At 40.0% G+C, this 21,083-nt stretch overlaps 6 protein-coding genes and 1 long non-coding RNA gene across 10 annotated transcripts; 2 read left to right on the top strand and 5 right to left on the bottom strand.

Moving 5' to 3' along the window:
- LOC104707755 (protein TIC 20-IV, chloroplastic-like) lies at positions 98-1,871 on the top strand. The gene is made up of 3 exons (XM_010424174.2): positions 98-292; positions 649-782; positions 961-1,871. The coding sequence occupies exons 1-3, from the start codon at positions 234-236 to the stop codon at positions 1,623-1,625; spliced, it is 858 nt and encodes a 285-aa protein (XP_010422476.1). The 5' UTR covers positions 98-233; the 3' UTR covers positions 1,626-1,871.
- On the top strand, positions 2,193-3,600 carry LOC104707754 (syntaxin-123). The gene is made up of 2 exons (XM_010424173.2): positions 2,193-2,894; positions 3,040-3,600. The coding sequence occupies exons 1-2, from the start codon at positions 2,407-2,409 to the stop codon at positions 3,467-3,469; spliced, it is 918 nt and encodes a 305-aa protein (XP_010422475.1). The 5' UTR covers positions 2,193-2,406; the 3' UTR covers positions 3,470-3,600.
- On the bottom strand, positions 3,696-6,120 carry LOC104707753 (beta-glucuronosyltransferase GlcAT14B-like). The gene is made up of 5 exons (XM_010424172.2): positions 5,475-6,120; positions 4,698-5,392; positions 4,533-4,608; positions 4,339-4,454; positions 3,696-4,239 (listed from the first exon to the last, which is right to left on the bottom strand). The coding sequence occupies exons 2-5, from the start codon at positions 5,350-5,352 to the stop codon at positions 3,731-3,733; spliced, it is 1,356 nt and encodes a 451-aa protein (XP_010422474.1). The 5' UTR covers positions 5,353-5,392; positions 5,475-6,120; the 3' UTR covers positions 3,696-3,730.
- On the bottom strand, positions 7,005-8,632 carry LOC104707752. Its single transcript, XR_754703.2, has 4 exons — positions 8,366-8,632; positions 7,965-8,028; positions 7,466-7,854; positions 7,005-7,247 (listed from the first exon to the last, which is right to left on the bottom strand). It is a non-coding gene; the product is annotated as an uncharacterized LOC104707752 (long non-coding RNA).
- LOC104707750 lies at positions 9,023-14,103 on the bottom strand. Of its 4 annotated transcripts, XM_019228621.1 has the most exons (5): positions 13,895-14,103; positions 13,677-13,787; positions 13,426-13,456; positions 12,268-12,409; positions 9,023-12,176 (listed from the first exon to the last, which is right to left on the bottom strand). In XM_019228621.1, exon 5 carries the CDS (start codon positions 10,973-10,975, stop codon positions 9,617-9,619), a length of 1,359 nt encoding a protein of 452 aa, XP_019084166.1. In that variant the 5' UTR covers positions 10,976-12,176; positions 12,268-12,409; positions 13,426-13,456; positions 13,677-13,787; positions 13,895-14,103; the 3' UTR covers positions 9,023-9,616. The 4 variants fall into 4 exon arrangements, with proteins under 4 accessions (XP_019084166.1, XP_019084167.1, XP_019084165.1 ...); XM_019228622.1 differs by lacking the exon at positions 13,677-13,787; XM_019228620.1 differs by lacking the exon at positions 13,677-13,787 and having other exon boundaries at positions 13,987-14,103.
- Positions 11,024-11,518, bottom strand: LOC104707751. The gene has a single exon (XM_019228811.1). The coding sequence runs from the start codon at positions 11,516-11,518 to the stop codon at positions 11,024-11,026; it is 495 nt and encodes a 164-aa protein (XP_019084356.1).
- LOC104707748 lies at positions 19,650-20,610 on the bottom strand. Its single transcript, XM_010424169.1, has 2 exons — positions 20,221-20,610; positions 19,650-20,131 (listed from the first exon to the last, which is right to left on the bottom strand). Exons 1-2 carry the CDS (start codon positions 20,554-20,556, stop codon positions 19,664-19,666), a joined length of 804 nt encoding a protein of 267 aa, XP_010422471.1. The 5' UTR covers positions 20,557-20,610; the 3' UTR covers positions 19,650-19,663.

Below are 21,083 nucleotides of genomic sequence, written 5' to 3'. Positions count from 1 at the left end.
TTTGGGATAGATGGGTTTTATTGAAAGCCCAATAAGGTGGAGTATCACTTAAACCGACCTAAATTAAAAAAATAGCCACCTTTGTCAGAATCAGGTGGCTTCATATTTCTTGCACGTAAAGTTTACTCTCTACTCCTCGCCGATTTTTTTTTTTCTTCTGATTTTTGATTATTTTTTAAAAAATATATCGAAACCCTAAAGCTCCGAAGGTTCTCGCCGGAGGAAAAAAAAATATGCAGGGTTTAGCGGCGACTACCACCAACCGTGGCTCTCTCACCTTCCTCGCTCCCAGGTTACTTAATCAACTCATGATTCCGTTAATGCTTTTCGATCTCTCTGCGTTTTTTTTTGGTTCTTCTCCCTTCTCCGATTTTGGAGTTCCTCGTTCCTTTGATGATTTGTGTTGCATCGTTTAATTTTTCGCTCTGCACTGTTTGAATCGTCAATTCCAATGAAAATTCGAATTAATTTCCCTACGAAGTCTTGAGATTTCGATTTGTTATGCTGGTGGATGATCAATTTGGGATTGGGCTTTGTAATATTAAACTTTGAGTGTTTTTATGTGTTGTAGTTTCTTGCATATGCCTGCTTTCACATAGATTTGATGTTGTGCTTACCTTTTCGTGATCATCATGATGTCTAAACCAGGAACCATAGTCCAATTTTGAAGAATGTTGTGAATCCAAGGGTGATCTTCCCCAATGTTGATTCATCTGCAAAGTTAAGATTTTCAGCAAGCTCAATTTCACAGAAATGTCCCCGAGAGATTGCTCCTCTTAAAGGTATTAATTTGGATTCAAGTTGAGTCTTTTTCATCATGTATGAATATGATGAGCTCCTCTTACAAAACCCACAAGACAGGGTAGCTTAACTTGTCCTGTATCATTGCTTTGAGGCTTTTGGCAGCTAATTGCTGTGCTCTTTGTGATTCAACTGATCTCGGATGTTAAATTCCTGCAGCAACTGCGTCTTTGGACTTTGCAGCAGCAGCAGCAACATCATCGAACCAGCTATTTGCTCATGGCTTGCCATCATTAGCTCCTGGTTTGAGAAGGCAACGGAGACCAATAGAGCCTGCAAGAGTGGCCAAAGATGATTTCTTTAAAATCAAACTGCCTAGAATTGCAGAGAGACCTGAATGGTGGTGGAGGACATTGGCTTGTGTTCCTTATTTGATATCCCTCCAAATATCTGATGTTGGGTTCTACCTCCAACCGTTTCTTGAAAAGTATGACACCATTGGAGACATGATATTTTTCATCCCGGGAGCTATAAACAGATGGCCGACCTGGTTCTTCATGGTCTACTGCTACTTGGGTTATATGTGGGTGGTGAAGAACAAAGAGCTGCCTCATTACTTGAGGTTTCACATGATGATGGGTATGCTTCTTGAAACAGCTCTTCAGGTCATATGGTGCACGAGCAATTTCTTCCCGCTGATTCATTTCAAAGGAAAGTTTGGGATGTATTATTGGATGGTCGTCGGATTCACCTACATATGTCTGCTTCTTGAATGCATACGGTGCGCTCTTGCTGGTGTCTATGCTCAGATTCCTTTCATGACCGATGCTGCTTCCATTCACACCCTCTTCAACTTGGGAGGTTTTCAGAGACCACTCAGGTGAGAAAGGTGAAAAGCTGGTCCTTTTGGTGTTACATACTTGGAATAGGAACAAGTCTTATTCTTTTTCTCCATAGAAGGTTTTTGTGTCTTATCGAGTCAGTCTTATGTGAAATCATTTAGCTTAGTGTCAGTGTCCATGTGTAAAACAGAACTCTCTTACGAGAGTAGCTTGAATCAATGATTTTACAGCAGAATAATCTTGTGGTTGGACTTGTCCGTGATTTTAATGTATGTCTAGTTTGGTTAATCTAGAAATCTTATTAGTTAAAAGTTACAAGAAAGCTGGAATATGCAGATACAAATTCAGCTCTATCTTAATGAATTCACAGGTTTGGTTGGTTTACAAATTTAAGTAGGCTTTTTGTTCTTGTTTCTTCAATCCTAAGCCTATTATTAGAAAAATTGGTACATCATAACACATAAAAGCCTTAAGGTCCACCGGTTTAATTACATTGAAATTTTTGGGTTAAGTGGGCTCCATGTTTCCCACAGAACTTTAATTGGTACCACGTCTCTGCAACATGGTACCAACCAAATCATAAAGTCGTGATTACATTCCATCTTCTTAACAAAGTCTTCCTTAGTCTTTAGACCCTCTTGACTGGTTCTAAGCACACAGCTCGACAATGCCTATTTAGTATTTTTTCGCATTCGTTTTCAGACAGCTCTTAAAAGGTCTATCTAGCTTAAAGTCAATCATTTAAACCACCATAATGTTCCTCTGTCCATTTTCAAGAAATTAAGAAAACAAACCCTTTTTCTCTGATTTCTTGATCGTCGCCATGAACGATCTGATCTCAAGCTCATTCAAGAGATACACAGACTTGAACCATCAAGTCCAACTCGATGACATCGAATCTCAAAATGCTTCTCTCGATTCAGGCAACCTCGATGAGTTCTTCGGATATGTCGAGAGTGTTAAAGAAGACATGAAAGCTGTCGATGAGATTCATAAGCGTCTCCAAGACGCTAACGAAGAGTCCAAGACCGTACATGATTCCAAGGCTGTTAAAAAGCTTCGCGCTCGTATGGATTCGAGTGTAACAGAGGTCTTGAAACGTGTCAAGATGATAAAGTCAAAGCTTGTGGCTTTGGAGAAATCTAATGCTGCACAGAGGAAAGTCTCTGGCTGTGGTCCTGGATCGTCTGCTGATCGCACCAGAACATCTGTCGTTAGTGGATTGGGGAAGAAGCTTAAAGACATGATGGATGATTTTCAGAGACTACGTACCAAAATGGCTTCTGAGTATAAAGAAACAGTCGAGAGACGGTAAGTTTTATATGATCTTACTTCTCTTTCTCTCATTTGGGTAGTACCTCTGAATCAACAAAGATCAAATCTTTTTACAAAAAGTGTTGAACTGTTCAAACTAAGAGATGGTAAAGTTTTGTGTGTTTCGGTTGAATCTTTGAAGGTACTTCACTGTAACGGGGCAAAAAGCAGATGAAGAGACGGTCGAGAAGCTAATATCAAGCGGAGAGAGCGAACGCTTTCTCCAAAAAGCAATACAAGAGCAAGGTCGTGGACAGATCATGGACACATTATCAGAGATTCAAGAACGACACGACACGGTTAAGGAGATAGAACGGAGTTTGTTAGAGCTGCACCAAGTGTTCCTCGACATGGCTGCTCTTGTGGAAGCTCAAGGGAATATGCTCAATGACATCGAATCAAATGTCTCAAAGGCGAGCTCTTTTGTCATGAGAGGGACTGATCAATTGCAAGGAGCTAAAGTACTTCAGAAGAACTCGAGAAAATGGACTTGTATCGCCATTATTCTCGCTATCGTACTTGTTATTGTGATTCTTTTCCCTATCCTCTTTACAACTGTACTTAAACCTTGATTTCAAAAAGGAAACACATTGTTTTCTTCAAACTCTTTTTTGTTAGATCCCTTTCAATTTCTTGTGTTGAATCCAGAGCTGAAGCAAGAGTTCAATTTTGAAGCTCTATCTACATATTCTTGCTATTGTAATTGCTTTTTATCGAAAAAATTTCGGCGATCTGGATCGTTTTGTATAACTTTATATGGAAACTTATGACCTATGAGTAGAACTAAAACACAATGAATGTACAATTTTTTTTAGCTTGAATCATTACCTCTCTCATGTACATTGTTTTCTTCTGAACTCATCAGATAAAAGTGTTTGAACAAGCTCCCTTAATCTCTCAGCACCAGGGCCTGGTTTCAAAACTGAGTCATCCCCTCGAACAGAGCACGGATCAGCGCCGTTATCCGAGCTACCAATGCACCAAGCTCCTAAGGAAAACCGGTGAGTGCGGCCTAAGAGCTCTCTATCGATCTTGTCTAATACAGGATCGTTCTTGTGGAACTTTCGAGCAAAAGAGGCGTTGCTTTTGACCATGTTTTCGAAATCCTTCATTGATAGAGAATTCGGGTGTTGCTTTGGAGGATAGTCCCAAGCTATGTAGTGCAGGTCATGCCCTATCGCAGTGCTCTTGAACTCTTCGGTGTTGCATATGAGTGTGTGGAAATATCCTTCTGGAGAGGATACAAAATTTGCGTAGTACATTAAGATTATCCTTGGGAAATTATCCCATCCTAAGATTGAGTATTCAAGAAAAGACCGGCTCAGAACTACCCACGCTGAGCCTGCAAGATTAAAGACAAGACAGATAAATAAATAAACCATCTCTCTCGTTCATCCAGTAGACCTGCTTATGTAATGTAGAGTTGAAGATGCTAGCTAACCTGTGAACAGCTTGAAAGATGTAGGAATTGAACGGTGTTGAGTAGTCCAAGCAATTTCAGTTTTCTTCGATAGGTATAAGCCAGGATCAACAATGATTGATTTGGCCCTCTGGTTCCTACAAAAAAATAACCATATCTTATTTTTCTATTTCAGGAATAATGATTCAGTAGTTATTACAGCAGTTTCTACTTACAGTTTCCACCCGGTAAGCTTCATATGTTCAATGAAATTGACACTCCTAGACAAATTTGAGAAGACATACAACAAATCTGCAAGAAAGCACACCAATACTATATCAAAGACCAAAACAGCAAAATCACTAATTTAGGACAAAAAGCATTTGAGTTAACTAACTAACCATCTTGTGTAACGAGAGGATAATCCGAGGCGCTAAGGTTGATGAACCAATCCCAATCCAAGCTTTCTTTAAGCAAAATCGCCACGGCCTGAAGCGTACAAGCAATCATTGTAGGGCCTTTATAAGTAACCAGATTAGACTGAGACATAACACGAACGTTCTCGACTTCACGAAAAGTCAGATCACTCTTCACAGACATTGCTAGCTCAAGCCTTTCCTTAGGGGGAGCTTCAAGATCCAAATGCAGAACATACTGATTTCTTGGATGATACACAGCTTGCAAAGTCCTCATCATCCTATGACTATCACCTTTCGTCCCCGAGATCAGATAAGCTAACCTAGGAACCTCTGAAGAATTCGAATCCCCCCTTGTCGGATTCAAAGACTTTCTAAAATGTGATTCTACAAAGTAATCATTTGATTCTTCAGAGACATTATCAAAAGACAATGATGGCTCCTCCTCCACAAAAGAACTGTCGAACTGACCATAAAGAACATACATTAAGAGAGTAACCGACAAAACCAAGCTAGCTAGAAACGGGAACATCCATTTCCTATATCTGAATACCCTAAACCCTGAATGTAAACTAAAGTGTCTCTTCACCCTCGTTAATGGGTCTCTGATCCAAATCAGCTTCCTATACACTTTCTTCATTCCCCTCACCAGAACACACAGAAGCTTTGCCTATCTTAAACTTGATTTCAGACAAGGAGATCAAATCAAAAGTCTTAATCTTTTGTACAAATAAAGACACTAAAGAGTTGATAGAAAATTACCAGAATTTTCGGAAACCGGACCCAATAGAGATATTGCAGCAAAGTTTCAGAATTTGGGCAACTCCAACGAAAGTGACAAAACCAAAATAGCTAATTAATAGAAGACGAAAGTTGATAAGAACACCAACAACCAATGCACCAACCGAATAAAAAGAAAAGGTTTTTTACTACTGCTGTTTATCGCTTTTGGCATGGCAGCGATAAAAAAGCTTGTTTAGTCCTAAGCTGAGGTCAGATCTAATGACTTTAAACCAGAGTTTCAAGATCAGAACAATCAACTATGCTTAAAGTTTAAGTCTTGTATCCTTTTAATAGAAACATAACAAGACAAGTCCTTTGGACTAAGACAGATGCTGCTGCAGATCAAATTAGGGCGAAAGCATCAGAGTTCTCAAAGGTTTTTTTTTTGCAGACAAAGACAAAGACAAAGATGAGGGAGACAGAAGAGGAGAAAGATTTCAATTTCTTCGAGAAAAGAAACTGATTTGTGAATTAGATTCGGAACTGTCGGAAGAGAGAAAATGAGAAACCGAAGCGTTGGTAACAGAGACGAAGAATCAAAAAAGTGATTAGTTTTAAAATTCAGTGTTTTCCGTAGAGAGATGAATGATAGCTTAAATTGTTGGCAATATCAATCTGATTATATTAATTATCATGTCTTTCCCTTTTAATTATGGGATTAGCTTAATCTTGGATCTTTAATGTAAACGTTGAATCAGAAAGCGCGTGATCGTACACTCGCTTGAAACTATCGCCGTGTTTAGTAGCCTGGCCGGTGGATTTGTTTGAGAATAGCACAAGCACACGACCGCACACGAGAGTGGCCAACGTTAAAAGAGAATCTTGAAGAAGTACTGAACTTTTTCACTTTAAAAGTCTTGAAACTGAATATATTTGATTAGGGAGATAATAATTAACGTTTATAGAAACTTTGAATAAAAAGTCATATACAGTACCAAAGTTGGAACTGTGGAACTTGGAAATCATGTCAACTGCTCTGCTAATCTTGACTTAGGTCAGAAGACGGTCCAGCATTAAACCCCTGAGATATGTTTTGTCTATAAGACTGAAAGTTACATCATTTGTTCGTTGATTGAGCTAAGGCCATGGTGTTTCTGCCTATTGCATTGGGAGAATCGGGGTGAATCAATTTATGGGGAGGCTCAAGTGTTGTTGCTGGTTGAAGTAGCTCGAATTTACAACAAACGTTCATGGCTGACTTGGTCTTATTGACAACATCTGAACACTCATGAATTGCTGCTGCCGGTAGTACATCATTGGAGCTAGACTTAGGGATAGATAGGGGGTTAGGATGCAAATATGTATCATGGACTTGCTGCAATTCACCTACTCATAAGGCTAAACCACAATCTTAAAAACTCATTAGAGGATAGTAGATTTCCTGATAACTGTATGATGATAACTAAGTATAATCATTGGAGGGACACTGAAACAGAGTCAAGCTGGATTGTGGATGCATCATTTTTCAAGTAAACATGGTAAACCACAGTCTGAGACAAGTACGCTCAGGTCATCTTTTTCAAGTAGAACATCATCTTCGATGATTCAAAGACCTTATGTAATGTGATTCTACAAAAGTAATCATTTGATTCTTCTTAGCTTAAAGCTGTAACATTTATCTAAGGACAACTGATCCACACTACATAAGAAGAAGTGAACATCAATTGTCTCTGGAAACTTGTTTCTGCACCCTCCCTCTTGTGTCTTTGATCCAAACCAGCTTTCTATGCATTTTCCACATTCCCTAAAACCCTATTACCATTGATTCAGACAAGTGCAAACAATTTCAGACTGAAGATTCAAAATTGTCTTTATAATTAACACCTAACCGACATTATAGTTGTGATCTTTTGTTTTTGTACATTGCTAAGAGATTGGCCAAAACCAGTTTGAGGGTTGACAAAAAATTCGAAAAAAACTCAAGAGTCTCCAAACTGAAAAGGGGACCAAATTGAGATTTTGCTGCAAACCTGTAGGATAAACTAGAGGAGCATAAGAGTTGTAAAGGGGAACACACACATTAGACAACGAACGAACATCAAATTAAAGCCTGCAACAACAGAGATATATCTAGTGTTTGATCATCAGAAAATTGAAGGAAAAAAAAAAAATTTGGACCATTTCTCGATTTGTGCGTGTCATCCTTGCGCAGGGGCCATGCTAATCTTCTCTGTATCGTTCCAATTTTATCGGATGTCCCCGAAGGGACAATCATACACTCCACTCTAACCTTAGACCATGAGCATTGGTTGGGACAAAAACTTGGTCCCTCAAATATTTTAATCTTATTTTCAGAGTTTCTTAATTTTGGTATGAGCATTGGTGTCCCTCCTTATGTGAGGCTTTCATGAGATGAAAGCTGAGGAAACTCATAAACAACAAACAAGTAAAATGTTAGACTCGGTTTAACAAGACAGAATACGGATACGCATGAACAAAGTAGTAATGAGTTTAATGTGGTTGCCTTACCATGTCGACTCGCTTGCTATCACTTACGAAATCCGACCAAAGCAACAAACTTTTAGTTTGCAATCTGCATTCGAAAAAAAAATTGGAACCAACATTACTTGTGGTCATAAAATCAGAAACTAAAAGCAGAACCATAATAAATCCAAACCCTTAATCGAACCCCAATAAACTAAATCGAAACCCTAAAACTAAATCGAATCCCTAAATCGAATCCCTAAATCGTAACCCTAAATCGAAATCAAAAACATATTTTGAAACCCTAAATCGAAATTAAAATCAGAGGGAATTTGTACATAAACACACATACTCAACAATCGAATCAGAACTGAGAGACAAATCGATAGAATCACATAAACAAATCCCTTAAAACCCAAAAAGATAATACATCAAATAAACTCTACCTTGAGGCCGTCGGAAACGAAGCACGAACACAGACCTCTATCTATTGGAACCGGCGAGAGCAAAGTGACGGCAGATTTCTCTATGCTTCAGGCAATTGTCTAGGAAAACACTTGGTCGGAATCAAATCGCCGTCCAAAGAAAGAGAGGATAAAGAAAGAGAGACGGAGATAAAAAAATGAGTCGAACCCTCGATACATTTGGTCGAACCCTACAAAAAAACATCACCAAATAAGACGGCGCCACGTGTAATGGAGGACGGCCGAATTACGTCCCATATTTAGAGACGTTTCTTAGATATTAACATGATTTTGATTTAAATTTGGCGTTTTTATTATGTGGGACGGTGCATTAGGACGCCAATGCACTTGGTCTTATTTAAACACAGGTTTTGTCTTTTCAACTGAGCGATGTGGGATTCTTGATATAGTTAACAGCTTTAATGGGCCTTTTCTGATTGTTTTTAGGCCCATCAACATTGCTTTCTGAGGTCACGATCCGTCGGATGACGTACAGGTAAGCAATATCAACGGTGAAAAATAGAACTCAAATTTTGGCTGTGACTTAGCGAAATTAACAATTTTATCCCCAGAGACGTTAACAGTAAATAACGTCAGTTATATGTTTTGTTACCAGAAAAGAAAGAAAATACCCCAAATTCAAAACCATCAAATCCCTAAATCAACCAAACCCAGACTGTGTCAGCTTAGAACACAATCCGATAATCAATCCTTCTCTCCGTCTTCATCTCTCAGCTCTCTCTCTCTCTCTCTCTCTCTCAGTTTTTTTTTAACCCATTTACGCTATCTCTCTCGTGGTTTTGTCAGCTCTGTTTTTTTTTCTTCTCACAAATCCTTCGATATCCCTCTGAGTCACATTTCAATGTTACACAAAACTGGGTATTGTAAAAAGGAGAATCTTTTATGAATACTAGATTGAGCTTTCACTGAAAAGGATTGAAATTGACTACACGATGGAGAAGAGGAAAGCTTTCTTCATCTGCAATTTTCGTTTTGGTTTCTACACTTTTGAATAGATCTTTGACTTAACAGTTGATCAACCTTTCTGAATCCTAAGGAGACTACACAAGATGGGCATTCCAAAAAAGACAACTTTTTCAGACTAGTAGAGTGAACTATTTAGTATCATAACAATGGTATCACTCTTTGCTTGTTCAATACTAAACCAAATCTGAGAGAGTTTTTGGTAGAAAAGAAAAACTTGGAAAACATGTCAAACTGTCAAGAATCGTTTTACCTAGGCTGCTTCTGCTGATCTCCACCTTGTTCAGAAGACGCAGGATCGTCAACCTCCTGAGACTGCTGCTGATCTCGTTCAGAAGACGCAGCGCCGTCAACCTGATCTCCACCTTGTTCAGAAGACGCAGGACCGTCAACCTCCTCAGACAGCGTTGGCTGTTGCGCTTGATTATGAAGTTGCACCATACGATGCACCTCAGCCAGTGGTGCTCTCACATATACAGCATCTATGTACACGAAATTGCGTTGTTGTGGGTTTAGAGGGTTCCGAACTATAACAAACGTTCTTCGCTGTCCATCTGGTTTCATTGTAGTAAACACATCTTCACTTCTGAATTGCCCCAATCTCAGGTTCTGCTGGTTAGCCTCTGGATGTTGATATGGGTGCATTACTGGATCCTGTCTTGGCCTCATTCCCCTACTGATCAATCTTTGTTCAATTACATAGCCACTATCCCTCGCAGCCAGCACTGGAGACATGATTGGCCCCATTGACAATGGGCAGTCCAGCTGTTTAAATACATGCCATGGCATAAACTTCTGAATCCCCATGGAATCCTGTTGATATGTGATCTGAACCCTCCATATTTCAGGTGCAGGCCCTCGATTAAACATCTGAGTTTGCATTGGGACTACATTGGGAAACTGGTAAGCCATCGGATGCTGCTGATAGGTGTTATGAGGTCCCCATGGTGCAGGTGCAAGCCCTGGATTAAACATCTGAGTTTGCATTGGGACTACATTGGGAAACTGGTAAGCCATCGGATGCTGCTGATAGGTGTTATGAGGTCCCCATGGTGCAGGTGCAAGCCCTGGATTTAACATCTGAGTTTGCATTGGGAAAACATTGGGAAACTGGTTAGCCATCGGATGCTGATGATATGTGTTCTGTGGTCCCCATGGTGCAGGTGCAAGCCCTGGATTAAACATCTGAGTTTGCATTGGAACTACATTTGAAATCTGGTTAGCCATCGGATGCTGATGATATGTGTTCTGTGGTCCCCATGGTGCAGGTGCAAGCCCTGGATTAAACATCTGAGTTTGCATTGGGACTACATTGGGAAACTGGTTAGCCATCGGATGCTGCTGCATACCAAGAGGTTGCCTGAAATTGTTCTGATAACTTGCATGCAATGCTGATCCACGGTATGGTCTTGTGTGTTGTTGATGTGGGTTCATCGCTTGACCACTCCTAGCAATCTGATCAACCCTTGGATTCTGATGTGAAGGCTGAGTAACAAGACTACTGAATCCAACATTTTCATAGACAGAACGATGACGCTGAGTACCTAATCCAACAATTTCTTCAGGAGGCTGAGTAACAAGACTACTGGTTTCTTCATCGCTCTGCATTTGTAACCAAGATTCCACATTTAAGCATCTATCTTACATACTTGTATATCAAGTAAACTCGAAATCTACGCAATTCGTATTTACCTTGGACTCATATTCTTCGTCATCACCATCACTGCGATCATCTTCTTCAGCTACCATTGTTGTCTCGGCAGTTTCACTACTTTCACCGTTTCTTGAAGAAGGAGACGAATCTGTTTTCATGTTGGCTTCAGAGTTTTCCACTTGTGATTCCTGAGCGGCACCATCATCATAAAGCTCCGGATTCGAGCCTTCTTGAAGATTCATATCTTCCATCTTGGGATCATCACCATCATTGCGATCGTCGTCTTCTTTATCTGCCATCGTTGTCTCGCCAGTTTCACAACCGTCACGGTTTCTTGAAGAAGAAGCATCTGTTTTATTGCTGGCTTCAGTAATGGCGGAACAAGAAGCAGGCGCAACAGAGACAACTTGAGTAGAATCTTCAGACTCCTTCACTCTTTCTTCTCGAAGATTCAAAGCTTCCATCTTGGGATCATCTTGATCGATAAACTCAGACATGTCGCAAGAGAAGCAGAGGAATTAGCGAAGATAGTAAATGTAAAAAATTTAACAAAGCATTTTAGTATTTAAAGCCCGACTCCTCTCTCTCCACTTGCGTTTCTACGTGTGTAAAAAGTACAAATTACAATTACATAAAACCGGATCCGTTTGGTTCGGTTAAGTCCGGTTTATCGGACCTCACTTTAATTGGTAATTGTAAAGTTTTCAAACAATTACAAAACTTCACAGCTTATAATATAAACTTTAAGGATTACAAACACAGAACAGAACTAAGTTTTACAAACTTTTCAAGTACAAACAAATGCAAAGAATCTTGTAAACAGACCATGTTTACAATAGAAGGAACATTTCAAAGAACAAAGGTTACACAGCTGGAAACTGAAACTCCCCACCAATTGAAAGCAAGCACAATAATCTTCTTCTCTTCTAGAGCCAATTCACAAACAACCAGGAAACACAAAAAGTCTCTCTTTCTTTTTGCTGCAGAATCAACTTAAAGCTCATATCCTAAGGTTGTGACTCTTTTTATGTCTTTTCTTTAGTTTCCCTTTGTTGTTGTTGTTGAGACTGAGAACTGAACTTCTCATTCAATGCTTCTTTGCAATTCAGTAGATTCCTGAGTCTGCTCCATATCCATAAGAGGCTAGTAGTTGTCCTGATAATTGGGCTTAGTTTTTTTTTGGGATCTTGAAGACTGAAAAGGTGAAACTATAAGAACCAAGATCTTTGGGTCTTAGCAGGTTTACCTGAGACAAGAACACTCTGATTCTGTCAATTCAAATGCTCTTAATGGGTCTCATGTCAATTTACAACACCATAAATGTGTATCTTCACCCTCGCTAAAGGGTCTCTAATTTACACCAGCTTCCTGTAAACTTTCCTCGTTTCCTAAAACAAAATTTCAAAACAATGAAAGGATTAGATTCACTCAGGTGCAGAAATAAAGTCTTCATCTTTGAAACACAGGACACTGTGAAAAGAGATTAACCAAAACCAATTCAAAAGGGTTTACAAGTTTACCAAAATTTCAGAAACTTAAGAGTGTTCAAAACCCAAAACGGAAATGGACCCAATAGTAAACCACAGTCTGAGTCTGAGACAAGTACGCTCAGGTCATCTTTTTCAACTAGAACATTGGAAAACTTCTTGGATGATTCAAAGACCTTATGGAATGTGATTTTACAAAGTAATCATTTGATTCTTCTGAGCTTTAAAGCTCATACATTTATTTAACGCAATTGATCCACACAACATAACAACCATCCAGTAAAATTGCCAAAACTTTCCAAAACGGTGAACATCAAATGTCTCAGTAAACCTAAACACTAAACATGTCTCTACAACCTCCCTCTTGTGTCTTTGATCTAAACCATCTTTCTATTCATTTACCTCATTCCCTACAAGGCTAAAACCCTCCCTATTCCCATCCAAACGAATGAAATTGATTCAGACAGGTGCAGAAAATATCAGACAAGAGATGTTAACCAGCATTAAAAGTAAACACAGGACATAGCTAAGAGATTGACTAAAAGTAAAACCAGATGTTAACCAGATCTTTTTGGTACACATAAACACAGGACATAGCTAAGAGATTGACTAAAAGTTAAACCAATTCAAGGGGTTGACACTTGACAATTGACATTCAAGGGGTTAATATCTTCCCAATTTACCTCTAATCATTTTTTAACACTAAACACTTGTGCCCACATGACCACATTCCTTAAAACCCTATCCCTATCCAATGAATGAAATTGACGCAGACAGATTATGAAAAGAGATTAAAAAAAAAAAATTGAATCTGTAACACCTAAGCAGTATTAAAGTCTTGATATTTTTTGTACACACAACACATGACATTGCTAAGAGATTGACTAAAACCAATTCAAAGGGGTCGAGAGGACTACCAGAATTGCAGAAACTCATAGCCTTCAGAACCTGAAAAGGAAATGAACACAATAATGAGCATTGGGGAAAATTCAACCAAAATTACAAGCTTGAAACTCCAAATAGATAAGTAGAATAGAAGATAAAAGCTGACAAGAGAATAAAAAACCAATTCACCAACCGCAAAAAAACGTGTTTACTCCTAAACTGAATCAAATGTAGTGACTTAATGGTGAATTGAGGACGAAGACATGCATAGTGTTTAACTCACTATTCGCTAATAAAAACTCAAGTGGAGAAGTCCTTCGGATACAACCAAAGAGTTTGAGCTTTAACTAGAACAGAGATGGGAACAAAACCGTTTAACAACGAACATTAGAAACTGCAATTGCAAAAATTGGGAACTCTTAAGGTTTCATAATCGAGCTGTAAAATTAGTTGCATGATAAACTAGAAAGAGCATAAGAAACTTAAAAGGGGAACACAAACATTAGACAACGAACATCAAAGCCTGCAACGACAGAGACCTATCTATCTAGGGTTTGATCATCAGAATTTAGAAGGAAAAAAAAAATTTGGACCATTTCTCGATTTGTGCGTGTCATCCTTGCGCAGGGGCCATGCTAATCTTCTCTGTATCGTTCCAATTTTATCGGATGTCCCCGAAGGGACAATAACTACTTCGACTCTAACCTTATTTAAACATAGCTATGTCTCTTCAACTGAACGATGTGGGATTTTTGATATAGTTAACAGCTTTAGTGGGCCTTTTTTAATTCTTTTTAGGCCCATCAACATTGCTTTCTGAGGTGCACGATCCGTCGGATGACGTACACGTAGCAATTTTAACAGTGAAGAATAGAACTCAAATTTTGGCTGTGACATACCGAAATTAACAGTTTCATACTTTTATCAGAAACGTTAACAGTAGTGTGTAAATGTAAATAACGTCAGTTATATGTTCTGTTTGAACATTGAAAACAAAACAAAAGACTTTGGGATGTTGTTATATGTTACTGATATCTGTTATGGAGAGATAACTTTTAGTAATCTAACTAAACACTCAACGTTTTTATTTACAATTTTATCAAAAAAAATCGAAGTTTTTGCAAGAAATTAATAGCAGGGCACCAACAACTGCTCCGATCTCAGCTTCAATCTCTTCTGGTAAGAACACCGACCAATTGCCTCAGATCAGATCTCAGATTCACAAGAGTAAAAAAGTGAATGAAGGAGTCGATCAGATATGGACGACTGAAGTAACTGAGCTGTTAACAAGCTGCACATCACCTCGGTCCATCAACAATCCAGTGTTGCAGAAGCCCAAATCTAACAACACAGCCAGGCCCAATACTGGACATAGTGCAGTCAGACCTAATACGCAGACAAAGCCTCCCTCCTCTCAACGGTTGTCTACACCTGCACAAAGAGACAATAAAGTGAAAGCAAAGAAGGACTGCACGAACAATATACCACTCAACAATAGGTTTGAATGTTTGGACTCTTATGATGTGTGATATGAATAGTGAGCTGTTAAAGATGAAATCCTAAGAATGTAATGCATATATAAGGCAAACTATGTAACAAACCTATGTTAAGGAAAATAAGAGAATAATGTTCTTTACCTAAAAGAGCCCATGTGCTCGCATCTTCATGATGCTCTGCTAATATAAATGTCTCCAAAATCATGTCAAGAATAAGCTCTACTAAGACTGCTCCTTTGGACCTCTACTAAGTACCACACGCACTGACCCTCTAACCACAAAGTGGAGGCTGCGTCTGCTATTGTAGATACGTTTGGAGATGTAGGTTCAGAAAAACTTGGGAAGCAAGAAGATTGAATCGAGATGGGGACAACAATGGTATATTGAGAGAATGATATTGCTGCCGAATAACTTGACAAAACTGATCTTTCTAAAAGAATATTATTCCTGCCCGTTCAATCATATGATTTGACCGGTGAATATAACCTGATATTTTTTTGAATAGTGATGATATATTGGACGCCAACGTTTCTGCTTCTGATCTTGTCGGAGGCACTCACTCTGTTTTTGTACCAGTAGTACTACTTGTTTCTTGTGCGACAAGTTTTCATTTGTTGACGTTTTCATTTATTGACTTGTATTCATTCTTATCTTCTGCATTTGAACTGTTCTTGAATATTGACTAAACGATATATCCAACGTTTTCTAATCTTTAAGAAACTACACAAGATTGAGAATTCTAAAAATAGAATCTTTAAGACTAGAGTGAACTTTTAGTCTTCAAGTGAAAATTATTGAAAATTAACTAGCAGCTGCATAATGAAGTCTTAGAAAAGAAGTCTTCCTTGGTCCACACTTTTGACTAAACAGTCATCACCACCAATTCAATTACACTTACTAAAAATCAACCCGAGAGACTTCTAGTGAAAAATAAAAACTTGAAAACCATAGATAATATCGTTTCACATAGGCTGCTACTGATCTTGACCTTGTTCAGAAGGTGGTCTAGCGTTAAATCCTTGAGACTGCCTTGGCTGTTGCGTTTGAGGCACACGTTGCATCATTTGTTGATTTAGATGAGGCCGTGCTTGTCGTGGGTTGTAATAGTTCTGACCTCTACCAAATGATCTTGGCTGTCCTCTAGCTACATTCCTGTACTGCGACATTCTCGGGTAAACCATGGGATAGTGATACACGTTCTGCTGGCTATCCACTGGATGTTGATAGAAGTTATGCTGGTTAGGCACTAGATGTTGATATGGGTACATGTACATCTGGTCAGCCTTTGGATGTTGATACGGGTACATCTGGTTGGAAACTGGCTGTTGATAGAAGTTCTGCTGGTAAGCCTCTGGATGTTGATATGGGTACATCTGGTTAGGCACTGGATGTTGATATGGGTACATCTGGTTAGCCACTGGATGTTGATATGGGTGTAAGGACATATACTTCCTCTTGTAGAGTACCTTGCAGGAAAGCATTGTTGATGTCAACTTGATGAATTGCCCAATTCTTCTTAACCGCAATCTCCAACACAAGACGAATCGTGGTGGATTTAATGACTGGACTAAACGTTTTTGAATAACCAACCCCATATTGCTGATGAAAACCTCGAGCGACCAACCAAGCCTTATATCGATCTATAGATCCATCAGGTTTGTATTTAAGTGTGAAAATCCACTTATAGGTAATAACTTTTTGTTGTGCAGTTGGAGGAGTCAAATCCCATGAATGTTCCCGTATTTGAGCATTAATTTCTTCAATCATTGCATTCCGCCAGTTTGGATCGCGCAACGCCTCTGCCACCGTCGTCGGTATCAGTGATGACGAAGTGGCCAAGAGAGCATATTTAGTGTTTGGCTTGACGATGTTGCTTTTGGAACGCGTCTGCATTGCGTGCTGAATAGGTGGTGGAGGCAGAGCAGGTGTCGGAACCGGGATCACAGGTTCAGCAGACGTCGAGGTGGATGATGGCGTCGTGGAGTGAGAGGACGAGGAAGAAGATAATGGGCTTGATGCTGATGTTGTTGTTGTTGTTGTTGTTGGGCCTGATGGGCTAGAAGGAGTCTCATGAAGTGGGCCGTTTAAACCCAAAGAGAGAGACCCATCATGAGTCCGTTTGGTGCGTGTCTCGTGATTAAGATCAAGAGATGGAGAGGACGAACCTGATGGAGTTGATGTTTGTTCCGGTGATGGTGAAGGTGACGAAGGCACCGTTGGTGATGGAGGGTGAGGATCGTTGCACGGGGTTGACGTAGAATGAGCTGGCGATGAGGTAGCCGGGTGTTGCGACACTACCAGTATCACGGTTGATGAAGGGTGAACAACCGAGACCGGAGGAGAAGACGGTGGTGGTGAGGTCGCAGTTGAAAACGGGAAACTTGTCTCAACAAACTGTACATGACGAGAGGTGTATACACGGCCTGTTGTAGCATCCAAACACAAGTAAGCACTTTGAGTAAGCGAATAACCGAGGAAAACACACGTCGTAGAACGAGACTCTAGTTTGTTGCTGCGATAGGGGCGGAGCCATGGATAGCAGACGCACCCAAAGACTCAGAGCTTGTTGTAGTTCGGTTGTGTTTGAAACAATTTGTGATACGGCGAATCACCACCAATGACCTCTATGGGCATACGGTTTATAAGATACACCACAGCCGCAAATGTGTACGGCCAATAACCGCGAGGAACAGATGCATGACCAAGCATAGTGAGGCCCGTCTCTACGATATGGCGAGGTTTCCTTTCAGAAATCCCATTATGCTCAGGCGTATGAGGCGGTGTCGTGAGATGCGAGATACCATGTAATGCCAAAAACGAACGTAGATCGATGAACTCTCCACCATTATCTGAATACAAAGTGCGGATCCGCCTCTGGAACCGATTCTCAACAAGAGCCATAAAGGCAATAAACACATCTTTGACTTGGGACTTGAGCTTTAAAGGGTATATCCATGTGTATCTAGTAAAATGGTCAACAAGAACAAGATAGTATTTGAAATTTTCAGTGGAGGTGATAGGAGATGACCAAACGTCGGTGTAAATGTATTCAAGAGGTTGAGATGAAGAAATAGTGTTTGTTGCAAAAGGAAGTTTGTGACTTTTATTAATGAAACAATCATAACATGATAACTGTTTGTTTGAGGAAGGTGAAATTTGTAAAGAAAACTTACAAACAATAGCTTTTAAAATGGGAAAATAGGGATGCCCAAGTCGAAGATGCCATGATGAGAGATCGGTTGCAGGAGATGATGAAGCGGAGAAGACGTTGATGGTTATGCGATTAACCGGCCACTCATACAGCTCATTCTGAGTTCGGCCTTGGAGTAACTGTGCCCCCGTGCTCAGATCCTTCACCTGAAAATATGCCGGAAAGAAATGTACCGAGACCTTATTAGCATTACACAATCGATACACCGAAATAAGGTTTTTGCGAACATCAGGAACATAAAGCACATCCTTCAAAGCAAGTAAACGAGAGGGTGTAGGGAGTAAGGCGGAACCCGTATAAGTGATCTTGAGACCAGACCCATCAGCAATGGTGATGAAGAGAGAGATTGGACAGATCAGAGGTTAGATGATGCGTAGCACCGCTATCCATCACCCAACTAGCCGGATTTGACAGTGGAACAGCAGCGAGATTTGCATTAGGCAAACCTTGTTGAGAGTAATCACCGTCGGAGGGTTGAAAACCACGACTGGACACTGGTAGTTGAGAACATCTCCTGGCACTGTGCCCAAACACACCACACAACTGACAGCATCCCTGGTAACCGCGACCATGACCACCACGAGAAGAAAAGGAATTGTTACCTCGAGAAGAGCGATTACCACGGGAAGAGTTTGCTTGATTGGAGGACTTGTAGAAGGCAGCATTGGCAGTAACAGGAACAACCGAGGAAGCAAAAGCTTGTGACTGAAGCTTCAACTCGTAGTTTATAAGCTTCTCATGAATCGCAAGCATAGTAGGGGGAGAATCATGACCTTCCATTTGATCAACGATCGGTTTTTAATCCTCCGGAAGACCACTCAGGAGATACTCGATTTTTTCCTCATGCTCGTATGGTTTGCCCAACGTAGCAAGCTGATCGAAACGAGAAACAAGGCCTTGGACGTATTCATTGATAGAGCGGGTACCCTTACACCATTGTTTGATCTGTTCCCGGAGTTGTTTGATATGTCCCCAGGTTGGTTTCGCATAGGTAGAGGACAGAAGGGTCCAGATCTGTGCAGTCGTGGACGCCTGAGAGAGTATGGGTTGGATCTCTACGGAGATCGCACCAAGGAGACTAGCAACGATAAGTTGGTCTTGACGTTGCTAGAGATTGAACTCGGGATTTGGTGTGGTGAGACCGGCACAAAGAACAGTGGAAGCAGGAGCCACGAAGGTGCCATCGAGATAGCCAATGAGTCCATAACCGTCGAGCAAGGCACGGATCTGACGACTCCACATCAAGAAGTTTGAAGCAGTGAGCTTGGTAACATTTGACATGTTAATGTTATGAAGCTGAGTTGCAGAAGCAATATTGATGACATCAGATGGAGAGTCAGCCATAGTAACAAGAAACGTGAAGAAGAAGGAGAAAAGCAGCGAGAGAGAAAGGGAGAAAGAGAGGAGAAAAAAAAAATTTAGGTCTAGGACTTTTACTACTCTAATACCATGTAAAGAAATGTTTGATTCCATTGATAGAAGATATTACAATATATATAGGCTTGTACATAAGGGTTTTGTTCATACTAATTACATAAGTATCCTTTATTATATATGTACCCTCTATAATGGGTACCTCTGGTAAGCCTCTGGATGTTGATACGGGTACATCTGGTTAGCCACTGGATGTTGATAGGGGTACCTCTGGTAAGCCTCTGGATCTTGATACGGGTACATCATCTGATCTTGGCTCATTGGCGGAATATATAATTGATTCGGCCTTGGCATCTGGTTAGCTACTGGAGGCTGCTGATATGTGTTCTGAAGTCTCCATGATGCTGCCCTGGGAGAGAGTTGACTCTGCATACCAAGAGTTCGGCTGATATTGGTTCGATCGCTTGTAGAAGATGTTGATCCATGGTTTGGTCCTCTGAGACCTCTGAGTTGCTGCTGCGGGTTCATGGTTTCTTCGTCGATCTGTATTTCTCTGTTCTCAGCTTCTTCTCTATGGTCTGAGAGCCCAAGAAATCTATCATAAAACCTCTCCATTTCACGATATCTCTCTTTCTGATCACTATCATTATCAGATTCCTGCCAAGATTTAAAAACCCAAATTTCACATTTAAGCATCTATCTTACTACTTACTTGCAAATCAAATAAACTTAGGAATAGTATCTACCTCGGGCGTATCACCATCATTGCGATCCTTTTCTTTATCAACCCTCCTTATCTCGCCAGTTCCACGGTTTCTTGAAGAAGAAGAAGCATATGTGTCCTTGTTGGATTCATTAATGGCGGAAGAAGAAGCAGAAGCAGAGCCTTTCACTTGTGGTTCTTGAGCGGCACCATCATCACAAAGATCGGGATTTATCTTAGTTGACTTTTCTTGAAGATTCAAATCTTTGTTATCTCCTGGAATAGATTCAAAACATATATCAGTGACATCATAATCAAGAAAGCCCTTCTCAGAGTTTTTCATATTCTCGGGATCATCGCGTGGTGATCGCTCAGCCATGTCGCAAGAGAAAAATAGTGTCAGTGAGAGACAGAGGGAGAGATAGAGAGAGAGAGAAAGCGAGAGAGAGAGAGAGATGAGGGAGAAAAAGAACTAACGAATAAGAGAAATATAAAATGGCGCCATGGTTTTATATTCAATAAATGAATACACTAATCACACATAATCGTATCCAATTTGGTTTACTCCCGTTTATTGGACCTTACTGTACAACATTAACAAGCCCAAATTTACAAAATCTAGGAAACTATAAAGACAGAGCAAGTTGTTTAAACTTTTTAAATACAAACAACGTAACTTACACCATTTTACAGTAGACGACGTTTTTCAACTAACAAAACAAAGGTTACAAAACAGAGAGTTATTCAAGATTCACAAAAACTGAAACTCCCTACTATTTGAAACCAACTACATTGACATTCTTCTCCTCTACAGCAAAATTCACAAGCAACTTAAACCTGTCTTTGATGCAAAATCAACTTATGCCTCGTCCTATGGTTATGGCTCTTTTTTTTTTTTTTTTTTTT

This window comes from Camelina sativa, chromosome 8 (genome assembly GCF_000633955.1).
Source record: "Camelina sativa cultivar DH55 chromosome 8, Cs, whole genome shotgun sequence".
NCBI lineage: Eukaryota > Viridiplantae > Streptophyta > Magnoliopsida > Brassicales > Brassicaceae > Camelina > Camelina sativa.
Note: the sequence above shows the minus strand (reverse complement) of the source record. Positions and strands in the feature narration are given on the sequence as shown.

What these genes read in the sequence shown, in the direction of transcription:
- LOC104707754 (XM_010424173.2), top strand. Translation starts at nt 2,407, where the DNA reads ATGAACGATCTGATCTCAAGCTCATTCAAGAGATACACAGACTTGAAC. An exon ending in AAAGAAACAGTCGAGAGACG is followed by an intron (nt 2,895 to 3,039) that starts GTAAGTTTTATA and finishes GAATCTTTGAAG; the next exon opens with GTACTTCACTGTAACGGGGC.
- LOC104707751 (XM_019228811.1), bottom strand. Translation starts at nt 11,518, where the DNA reads ATGTCTGAGTTTATCGATCAAGATGATCCCAAGATGGAAGCTTTGAAT.
- LOC104707750 (XM_019228621.1), bottom strand. Translation starts at nt 10,975, where the DNA reads ATGCAGAGCGATGAAGAAACCAGTAGTCTTGTTACTCAGCCTCCTGAA.
- LOC104707753 (XM_010424172.2), bottom strand. Translation starts at nt 5,352, where the DNA reads ATGAAGAAAGTGTATAGGAAGCTGATTTGGATCAGAGACCCATTAACG. An exon ending in TCCTCTCGTTACACAAGATG is followed by an intron (nt 4,609 to 4,697) that starts GTTAGTTAGTTA and finishes GCTTTCTTGCAG; the next exon opens with ATTTGTTGTATGTCTTCTCA. An exon ending in AAGCTTACCGGGTGGAAACT is followed by an intron (nt 4,455 to 4,532) that starts GTAAGTAGAAAC and finishes ATTTTTTTGTAG; the next exon opens with GAACCAGAGGGCCAAATCAA.
- LOC104707748 (XM_010424169.1), bottom strand. Translation starts at nt 20,556, where the DNA reads ATGGCTGAGCGATCACCACGCGATGATCCCGAGAATATGAAAAACTCT. An exon ending in ATGATGGTGATACGCCCGAG is followed by an intron (nt 20,132 to 20,220) that starts GTAGATACTATT and finishes AAATCTTGGCAG; the next exon opens with GAATCTGATAATGATAGTGA.
- LOC104707755 (XM_010424174.2), top strand. Translation starts at nt 234, where the DNA reads ATGCAGGGTTTAGCGGCGACTACCACCAACCGTGGCTCTCTCACCTTC. An exon ending in CTCACCTTCCTCGCTCCCAG is followed by an intron (nt 293 to 648) that starts GTTACTTAATCA and finishes TGTCTAAACCAG; the next exon opens with GAACCATAGTCCAATTTTGA. An exon ending in AGAGATTGCTCCTCTTAAAG is followed by an intron (nt 783 to 960) that starts GTATTAATTTGG and finishes AAATTCCTGCAG; the next exon opens with CAACTGCGTCTTTGGACTTT.